At 37.7% G+C, this 11,116-nt stretch overlaps 2 protein-coding genes across 2 annotated transcripts; both read right to left on the minus strand.

The window, feature by feature from the left end:
* Window positions 1-4,270: 4,270 nt before the first annotated feature.
* Window positions 4,271-5,899, minus strand: LOC148912845 (uncharacterized). The gene is made up of 2 exons (XM_089026630.1): window positions 5,814-5,899; window positions 4,271-5,480 (listed from the first exon to the last, which is right to left on the minus strand). Exons 1-2 carry the CDS (start codon window positions 5,854-5,856, stop codon window positions 5,188-5,190), a joined length of 336 nt encoding a protein of 111 aa, XP_088882756.1. The 5' UTR covers window positions 5,857-5,899; the 3' UTR covers window positions 4,271-5,187.
* Window positions 5,876-9,439, minus strand: LOC148912846 (putative leucine-rich repeat-containing protein DDB_G0281931). The gene is made up of 4 exons (XM_089026319.1): window positions 9,265-9,439; window positions 8,189-8,329; window positions 5,929-7,333; window positions 5,876-5,894 (listed from the first exon to the last, which is right to left on the minus strand). Exons 1-4 carry the CDS (start codon window positions 9,437-9,439, stop codon window positions 5,876-5,878), a joined length of 1,740 nt encoding a protein of 579 aa, XP_088882445.1.
* Between the last annotated feature and the right edge of the window lie 1,677 nt (window positions 9,440-11,116).

Consider the following 11,116-nt stretch of genomic DNA (forward strand, 5'->3'; position numbering starts at 1 on the left):
CAAATCGCTTACAATCTTTAAACGGAAATTGTGGATATTACTCCTTTGGCCTTTACTATCATTTGTTTTCTTTACACATCTTTTATCTAATATATTATGCTTACATTAGTTTTTTATGTATATTTTTGAAAGCGTTTCTATTGGGGCACGCCCCTAATGGAAACCAGTATTTGTTGATTTAGGATAGCGTGTGTAAATAAAGTTCATCTTATACATACTCGCAGCATTTCAATTGCATTATGCAACAGCTAGTGGTAAATTTCAATATTCGCATAATGAAACCATTTGACTGTAACGGTGTATTCGAAATATTATTTTGGAGTCGTGTTTACCAAGGGCCGATATTCTAACGGTGGTTTTCTACCATATTGACCTCGCTCTTGTTGGCTTAAAAATCTAACGAGTTTCATGAAATTACTAAGATTATTGATAAATATGTTGTCATAATTCTGTCTGCCAAGTTTGGAGAAAATCTATTGAGTGCAAGTTGCGTGGCAAGATAGACATACAAACTAAACATGCCAATAATTGCAATAGTAGGAAAAGCACGGCTGCCCTACGTTTGAAGATTTACGAGTAAAAAATCAAACCTGGTACATTTAATAATCGAGATAAGAAGAGTTGAAATGAGAGTTGAAATAAGAGTCTGTAAATTTTTCTTGGAAATGAGTTGGAGCCACTTCACATAAGACTAATTAATAAGGTTTTCATTAGCATACACGATTTTTTATGATAATAATAATTATGCCTGAATATATTCAAAGAATTTCGAATGAAATTTAATATTCTCACCAAGATTTTAGTCAACTTTGATTAGGTTACTATTTCGTTGCTCATTTGCACGTACGACTTTGTTAAATTTGTGATAAAAAAAGAAGGAAAAAAAAAAAAAAAAAAAAAAAAAAAAACTCAATGAGAATAAAGAAAAGCTTGTTACATATCAGTTCTTTACTCACCAAGAAAATGCTCGTTGATTGGAAATGTTGCTTCCCGTATGGCTGAATAGGAAATTCTCCGTAAGGGCTACCCTATATTTCGGTAAGATATCCCGAGTGCAAACACCTTGAGGTTTGCTCCACATTAACAACTAAAGGAGTGGCTTTTAGGCCCGCCTCTGCAAGTAACACACCAGTGAACACGAGCTTTTTACAATATGAGTAGCCAAGTTGTATAAGACAAAAACATTTTATCAGGCCCTCGAGCAAGGGGCATTTATGATGAAGTCATGCATTCACATTAAGAGTGAATTAGGATTTAGACATGCAATCAATTTTTCAAAGCAATCAGCTGGATCTGATGGTCTTTCTAGAGTTGTGCTAACCAAAGTCAATTAGAGAATCGGCAAAAATCAAATAAATTAGTTTGAATTCAAGACATAATTTGTTATTACGAAGGGCACATCTTTTTTTTTTTTGCCTTTTGTGTTGTAAACTATTTTGAATATAAAAATAACTCGCGACTATCATTGTATTCTATCCTTCATCCGCATTAGCCGAGCTAACCCCCTAAGCAGAAGTTCTTCAGAAGTGCCTTTCACCCTTCTGACAATATTCACAGTATTGATTCTACATGGGGTAAAATAAAAAAATTTTCAGTTTGAGTGATGTTTCTTGAAGTTATAAAGTTTTTCCATGCCAAATGCTAATGCTGTGGAGTACGAGGAGTAATCATTTATATTAAGGTGGAACCAAACTTATTCAGAGCGAATTACACTGCTATAATATAGGACAATCCAATTAAATTGACGCTCTAGTTCTGCGAAGCGAGCAAGTATAAAATTGTCCAAAATTCGCTCTGAATTAGTTTGGTTCCACCTTAATGTACGAAACATTAGTGGCGCAGATCAATTAAATTTGAAATACGTCAATTGCAGCTTTTTTAAGTATTCTTGTTTTGTTGTTGGTCTCCAAGCATTTGCATGCTATGCCATTTGATTTACCAAATATTGTACTTTTTATTGTATATTTTATTTTTTATTTTTTATTATTTATCTATTTATTTAATTTTCCCATAGTTAGCGTGATAACTTAATGTATAGTTCCTGCTGACAATAAAATGTAGATGTAGATGTTAAAAGGCATAGAATCAGATCCGCCAAGCCTAGTTCTGACGTCAACACTTCCCTGCCTTTGTTCCACTCTCAGCCCTAAGCTTGGCTTTGTTTTGTTTTGTTTTGTTTTTTGTTGTTTTTTCCCCCCAGGCCCAAGACTCAGTCAGTGCATGCGCACCTGAAAAGTGACAAGATTATTAAGGTAAGAGACCCATTAGTGCTATATAGATGGCTGACATTTGGGGTCCCGGTGGTGGGGAGGGGAGGGGGGCGGAGTTAGGGTTGTGTGCACAACGCGCCAAACCAAAAAATGACCCTTCACTTCCAAAGCACTCCAGTGTGAAATTCTGACCACCTAACCAAGCTCATGTTAAGGGGGGTTACCTTTTCATAAAACAGGTTAGATATATATATATACATATTTATATTATATACACCGGATCGCTAAAACTTTGACATTCATTGATATATATTTATATATCATTTTATGGCGCGTCCTATCTTCAAGCTCCTCCTACAACAGCTCCAGCTAAAGATGTAACCTTTGTCTTAAAGAAAAGTTTCTAATAATCTATCGACCGGAACTCTCATCATTAAATAAGCGAAACGAACTTGTATCTTCATGCCGCCACAGAAACAAAGCATTACTACGCAACAGCTAAACTACATCCACTAATTAATTATGTATACTTTTTCTATATAAATGATAGTAACGAATATTCTTATCATTAAATCCCCTGAAGAGTGAAGCAATTCACGAAACAGGCTTGTCGGGGAAAATGTTGTCTTGACTTTTTCTTCTCAAAAAAATATTCTGCTCTACTTCTATCGATGTATTGAGCCAAGGGCACTAGGACACCGAATGTGGTTGGATTTCTATAGGTTTTTTTTCCCTTTCGATTATTTGAATTAAATCAACGTTATACTTGTTTACTTATCTTGTGTCCGTGTTCCTTCGTCCGCTGTTATAATGCAGACGTTTTCATTCCAAAGGTCAAACGGTTTGAATAGCCTATGAGCGTTACTTCTTTAACGGCCGTTCCGTACTTGACTCTGTTTGTACTATACCAACAACAACGCGACCGCGTGATGCTCCTTACGTCAGTAATATTCAACCGTCCAGAGTTAATATGGTTAATCAAATTCACCTTAAGTTCCATATAGAGCCCCGGGGTAGGCTACTAGCCTGCTTGCCATTGTTCTCTCGTCTGCTCGCTTAATCCAATTATTTTGAAAGGTGGGGTGGCAGTGTGTTTACACAGCGATGACAGATGCAGCACCAACGCTAGTGTACGAACCACTGTCGAGCCTAGCGAAAAAGCATTATCATTAGCGCGAAGAGGCACACAATAACGCGAACGGAGTTTCAAGAGCGCGATGGAACATTCATTAAGGAATTTAGCATAACATTGGACAATCATGAATATGTTTGTGCAGGTTCATTAGCGTTTTCGAAGTTTCATTAGCGCCTTTGTGCAATCAATAGACAAAACCACACATTCAATAACGGTTTTTGGACATTCATTAGCGCAATACATTATTACTTTACTTTTTACACGGGAATTGTAGGATTTTAGCTTTCTTTACATTTTTTACAACCCATGAATATAACCGTTCTTTACAAAGAAAACATGGCGTTAGGTATTGAAGAAAGAAGTGTATTTATCCTTGAATTGCTTCTCTATTCATACATCTGGGAAGATAGGTTTGCATGTGGTTGTACCACTGCATGCATTTTTGTTGCGTCATAACATTTATGTTTCTTTTAGTCGCTCTAAGAAGCAATCTTTTTCTTAGCTCTCCGAGTGGATATATTCATGGGTTGTAAAAAATGTAAGGAAAGCTAAAATCCTACAATTCCCGTGTAAAAAGTAAAGTAATAATGTATTGCGCTAATGAATGTCCAAAAACCGTTATTGAATGTGTGGTTTTGTCTATTGATTGCACAAAGGCGCTAATGAAACTTCGAAAACGCTAATGAACCTGCACAAACATATTCATGATTGTCCAATGTTATGCTAAATTCCTTAATGAATGTTCCATCGCGCTCTTGAAACTCCGTTCGCGTTATTGTGTGCCTCTTCGCGCTAATGATAATGCTTTTTCGCTTGAATGAATATTCCTTTGCGGTTAATGAACAGCAAAAGGTGTACTACCGCTATTCTTAATGATATTAATACCATATAAAATGTATAATTAATTTGGCAATTATATTGATAACGTCGCAATGCTTTATTAAACAAATCACACATAGTGTACGCTATAGTTATTCCTTGTATAGCTGTCGAACAGGTAAAGCTGCTTCAGTCTTTCGAGCCTTGCAAAGTTTGATTAAAATTGATGTAATAAGCAATACGCCATGCATAAGCCGGCAAGCAACAAATCAGCAAATCAAATGACTGGCGGCAGTAAAAAAACAATTTCACAACAAACCATTAAAATGTCTGAGTTCGAAGAATATGGAAAACCGCAGTAAAGGAATATTAACGCTGCGCGGATTAGATAGGTCACTGGGGATATCACTAGCTGCAAACTATTAAAAATAGAAAGATCACCAATGCGTACTAGCAAATTTTTCCCGCCACATTTGCCTCTAATGTAATAGAAATATTTTCTGATATGCGAGGATGTGATATTCTATTCTTTTTGTATGGCTTGGTAATCAAAAGTTATTAATTATAATTTTCGTCATTAATAGACCTCGGATCGAGCGAATTGTTCTCCCATTTCAGAGCACGTGTCATTCCATAGAGTATCATTTCTTTGTTTAACAGTTGCACATGAGAAGACACATGAATATGGATACAGCTCAAACGAAAGATCTTATTCTCAAAGGAATGACACCAGGTCTGAAATGGGAAAACATTACGCCCGAGTCGAGAAGGTGTATTGGACTAAGTTAACCAGCTCGCGAGCTTGAATCTACGTAATATTGATTTTGTTTTTGAGCGACAGCTATTTATGCAAGCTTGACATGCAAACCAATCTTACGAGAAGAGATTTTTTTTCCAATCTGTCCTCTGGAATGTTTATTTATCAGTTCCGACATCAAATGAATTTATGCTTGACAAAAGCAAAAAAAAAGAAAAAAAATTCCTACGCGCAGATAGTTTGGATGATGAGGCGAGCTCCCCTGCCTAAAATTTAGTATCCATTGCCTTGCTTTCCTGATTATTAGCTTTATCTTGTTCATGTCCATTGTCTTGGACTAAAATGTCCCGAATGTTACTGGGGCAATCGCCAAGTGTCTCGATATTGTCATTTTTCCCGCTCGTATCCTGCTTCATTATTCTCGGCTCACTACAAATGGCTGTTACTTCGCCATGTGCTTCGCTGACCAGTTGAAGAACCTCAAGACAGCACGATGTGTTACATCGAGGATTTTTCTTCAAGTTATTGATTTTAGCCACGATACTTGACAGATATTGAGCTGATAATTAGGATAAAATTAGAAAGTTGAAGTTTTAAAATAATTGGTTATATGAATTAGAGAAAAATTAACACATTAACAGAAAAAACGAAAAAAAAAAACAACAACAAAAAACAAAACACCAACAACAACAACAAATTAAAAGAAAAGAAGAAAGAAAGAAAAAAAAAGGAAGGAAGGAAAGAAAGAAAGAAAGAAAGAAAGAAAGAAAGAAAGAAAGAGAGAAAGAAAGAGAGAAAGAAAGAAAGAAAGAAAGAAAGAGCAACTATGCAAGAAAACCCAGTATTTCATAATGAGTACGATTACAATATAAGCTAGAATAGTCGTTCTCACTTATAATGATGATGATCACTGCAGCATTAGTTCCGATCAGCATGACTGTAATTGTAAGCTCATCAGCTGTGCTTGTAATTCCTGACGACGAATCTTCCTTGGGAATTTCATCAACATCCCGACAGTAAAGTTAACAGAACTTGCCAACAGGGATACTAGTTGTAACCAGTGCTCAAACGTGTCTTCGATCGGCTTGTAGAGTGCAAAGGAAACAGAACACAGACCTGATAACATTGCAGTTAAACCCAAACTTGTTCGGCTCTCAGCGTTCATCATTATCAGTATCGCGCTTAAACACATTTTTCGCACCAGCTCTAAGATTTCCCAGAACCAACAGCTGGGTGAGTAGTTTTCGTACAGAAAACGAAGGCTGCTCAAGATGACACTGTTTTTCTTTATTTTCCCTCGTGCACGTTTGAGAACCAAGAAGAGAGCCAATGGTAAGCCAGTGCAATACAGTAATGTCACTGTGCTCAGGGTCCCATAGATTTGATGTTTTTCTGTGTCACACTGTACTGAGTAATCAGCTTTGAGGTATGATTTACAGTTCTGGTCATCATACGAGCAGATCCTGTGACATGCAGCAGGCAACATCTGGAAGACACTGGTGCACGTCGATGGGAAAGTAATGAAAAGGATCAGGATCAAACATCGGTTACTCCTCTGTTTATATTCAGCGAATTTCCTCTGTTTTTCTCTTGTACTAGAAAAGGATGTCCTGTTAGCGTAGAACGTAATGACAGTGTTCAGCAAGATGCCAGTGACTGCAACAGCAACTGTTATGACGACACTTGTCAAGAAATACGTGTAAGCATCTGTTTTTATTTGGTCATGGATACAGTTCAAGGGGACTATTTGTAGAAGGTTCAACTGAACAGCTTTGGCGTATTTCATAACGATAAGAATGGGTGCTGGCCAGTTGACATACGAGAACGATTCAAACGTGCCTGAAGAAACTTGATAGAAACCGATGATGATCTTAAGCCTTGCCAGAAAAATATCTGAAATCGACCTTGATGGATCTGTCATATCTTTTGATTCCTTCTTTGTTTTCCAGATACTGAGTCCCAAGAGTATGACGACGAATATCACAAATAAAACTGCTTGAGCTATGACCCATGAAAGAGATGGACACGGTCGACATTGTGCCATCACGTTAGTGTATCCCTTATTACAAACAGCACACAAAGGTCCTGTATAACCTGTGGCACACGAGGCCATGCTTCCTCCGAGGCAAGTGTGCGCAGAAGGGCAGGCGTGAGGATCTGGAACTTTTCCTTTGAATTTTCTTGTTTTGTAATTTTCTCCAGTAATGTTCAAGTCATCTTTAAAGGCAAGGTAGTTTTGTAAAGTGTCATTACTTTCCCAAACCCAGTAGAATCCAGGTGCTAGGTTAACGCCCTCATTGGTACACACATAACCTTTTGTACATGCATAGCATGGTCCAAATCGGTCCAGGCGATAGTGATCCACAAGGCAACCACACGCACGAAACTTTGCATGTTTTTTAAGGTCCGTCCCTGAGATTAAAAAAATATATACAAACATTGTATTATTTGAGTTCAAACATACCATCCATCACGAATCATACTATCTATCAAAAATCTTGAGCTCTGATTGCCGATTGGCTGAGCTACTAGTGGTCTATTAATGATAGACCACTAATAACGAAAAGTGACGGTTAGTTTGAAAGCCAAAAAGACAAACCATTTCAAACTAATTTCAATTGTTTGTATCCATTTATTGTGAGCAAAAGGTCAAATTGTTAAATAGAATCTTGCTGTTTTCATATATGCTGTAGCTGTTTCCATAGTAATCAGCGTATTTACCAATTATTTGATCGACAAGAGATTAACTTAATCCCTTAGCGTCCTACCTTTTTAATTCAGTATAGTGTATCACTCGATTGAAGTAAGACTAGATTTTCTGGATTAATATCTTTGTTGAACTGTTTAACTGACCTGCCAACGTTGGTAAGTCCTCAACCTTATTGTATTTCTGTTTTAATCCGTAGCACAATTGATTCCTTTGTTGTGTATTTCGCCTCGTGAATCATTTTACCATAAGAAACAACAATTGTAAACACAGCAATAGGCTAACTAATCGATCATACTTATTCTAGTTGACCAGATCATTACCAGATTTAATAGTGCAAAGAATAAACACAGAGATTTGCGTACTCAACTATGGCAGTGGTCTTTGTATATACAACATGTTTGAGAAATCCCGTACAATGCATAAAAGTATTTTTAATCACTCTTCGAGGAAAAAGAAAAAAAAAGAATATTAACCCGAGGTCTGTAGGCAAATATGTCTTTTATAATGAAAATAATGATGTTGATGATGATGGTAATAATTAATTAACATTCCAGTACCTTGTTGGCAAGATTTACAGTCTGACTGGGATTTTCCTGGGACCATTTCAGGTTTGACGTAAGTACCACGTGGACACTGCTTGCAGCCCAGACCGTACACTTTGACACCTGTGTAAGCCAGCTCGTCTTGGTAAAACCCACCTACAATTCAAGTGATAATTTATTTGCATACATACTGACATATATAAGCTTTATTAATGTGTCAGTCTTCCAGCGTACCACTAGTAGTACACTAATCAGGGACACTAGAGAGGGACACTCTCTTGGTAAAATCCACCTACGAAACAGCAATTTAGAACAGTAAACTGAAGGACTTCACAAGTCTATGTGGCATATGCTCTACAGCTTTGATATTTTGCCAGGATATGTAGGTTTTTTAACCGATATATGAGATTATTAAGCTTTTATTTTATTATAAATTGAAATTATTCTTTTAGATGGATGATGATGTAGGTTGAAACGAGAGGCCATTCCCCGAGTATACAACTAGTACCCCTATCTAGAGTTTTCATTTTCACGGACTGGTTATTTTTAGATTCGTATTAATGCAAATAACGAAGAGTTATTCATTATTTCTTCTGGTTCATTCATTCTACCAACATGGCGGCTATAGCTTTGTTCTCTTGTTCTCGAGGGACTGAGGATCCGTATGTACGCTTCGGGTATTGGGCTTCTGGTTGAAAACAGCTAATGGACTACTTTGACGATACAGCGGCCATCTTGGATTGCAAGGCATTATTGGGTATTCAGGGGGCAAATAAAGCTTTGGTACAATAATGACGTCGATTGCTATTAACATCTCACCACAAGAGAATACAACGAAAGATGAATTAAGACGGCAAATCGATCACCTTTACCCAGAAAAGAAAGACGAACACACGAAACTATATATAGAGAGGCTTTGCACCATCACGTGATGGCAGCCATGACAGGAGGCAGGAACAATTGAAGCTGGTCTGATCTGATTAGCACGAAAAATAATCCAGTTACCAAAGACTATTGTTGTGCCTCCTGTCATGGCTGCCATCACGTGATGGCCGCAGCATCGTCGACGTACTTTATCGTTTTGTGCTCACCTGCTGGGCATTTAACACAGTATCGCAAGTCATCATTGATAATATGAATGAAATATCCACTGTAGCAGGGTTCGCATTGTAAATCATACTTGCCGCATAAGTATCCCATACTTTGCATGATTTTGTAGTTAGCATAAACAAGAAACTTCAAATCATTTTTCTTTAGATTTTCCATTCTGCATGACAAGAAGGAAGGGAATATTTTGTCTTTTGATGCATACAAATGATTATTATCGCTGTCGCTGTCGCTGTCGCTGTCGCTGTCGCTGTCGCTGTCGCTGTCGCTGTCGCTGTCGCTGTCGCTGTCGCTGTCGCTGTCGCTGTCGCTGTCGCTGTCGCTGTCGCTGTCGCTGTCGCTGTCGCTGTCGCTGTCGCTGTCGTTATCAACTGTTGTCACGGATTCTATTGTCAATAAGTGCAATGGAAGTGCTTGATCTGGTCCAACGGTAACTGGTAGCTTTTCCTTGAACGTTATTAGTTCTTCAGGACTAAGAGTTTTGAGACAAAGGGCATTTTTTCCGCTTATTTTCGTATTAGCTTCTGAGCCCGCCATGTTGGATTGCTTTTTGCCATCCAACTTCATGCGCATGCGCAGTAAGATCGGCCTATACAAAAACATACAAAAACTTACACAACGAATGATACATTTGGGTTCAAATTCCACAGCAGTAGTGGAGTACTAAGTTGAGTATTGAACAAAAGCCTGCAAATCAAATAATATATTCACTTCAGCACACGTGATGTGACTATGGTAGGATAGTATTAGTGATTGTCTTTGACGAACGGTTTGACTGGATGAGATGATCTCATAGACCAATTAGGCTAACGCAAAACAAGAATCTTCTTCGAGTGCTGCAAAACTGCAATACGCATTATATTAGCCCCACTAATTGTTTACCCAGAACACCTTTCGGTCTTAACTTCAATGGTTTTTAAATCTTTTCATATTGTATAGAACGGTCTGAACCCAGGTGAATGAGTTTTATATCGAAGTATTATGATCATCCGGGTGGATGTAGTCCTGAGGACTGTTTGATGTTACTGACGTTTCGACAACATGAGCGGAAGTCATCTTCAGAGTCAAGTAAAGAATAAAGTCAGACTGGTCATGCTTATACTGCCACGATAGCAATTACCTAAATACCTGGATGAGCGTAATTGGCGTAATCCGACAACGCCGTTTTTAACATGTGGTGTATGGAAAGGCTCGATTGCTTTTGCTTTTTAACTGGACTATTACTAACGTCTGTGTTTTAGTCTTCACAGATTACAACACAATGTACATGCTACTCAGCTATTTTGTCAACTTTTCATTGATATTTGGCATTCGTATTCCAATCTTTCCATAATCTCTCTCTCTCTCTTTTGCTTCATTTCGAATGACACGATCTGAAGTCAGAACACTCCACAGCCCAAGTTGATAGAGTCTACAAGCTCGACGAGTTAGCATCATTTTTTACACTCCTTTCGTGCTAAAGTGCCTATCATCCTTCTGACAATATTCACAGTATTGATTCTACATGGGGTAAGATGTGGAAAAGCCCGAAAAAAATTCATAGTTTGAGTGCGGCTTCTTGAAGTTATAAAGGTTTTTCCATGCCATATGCTAATGTCGTGACGTATGAGGAGTAATCATTTAATATACAAAACCTTACTGGCACACATAAATTAAATTTGAAATACGTCATTGTTTTGCTCATTGCTCTTATAGAAATTATTGCAAGCTATTTTTCACATAGAAGCCGGTGTTTCGAATTACAAGGAACAACAAATAACCATAAATGCCTCCTCATACGTCACCGCATTAGCATATGGCATGGAAAAACCTTCATAACTACAAGAAGCTGCACTC

Source organism: Actinia tenebrosa, unplaced genomic scaffold, assembly GCF_029948245.1.
Source record: "Actinia tenebrosa isolate PJP-AT-01 unplaced genomic scaffold, QUT_ActTen_1.0 PGA_scaffold10__47_contigs__length_13832649, whole genome shotgun sequence".
In the NCBI taxonomy this organism is placed as follows: Eukaryota; Metazoa; Cnidaria; class Anthozoa; order Actiniaria; family Actiniidae; genus Actinia; species Actinia tenebrosa.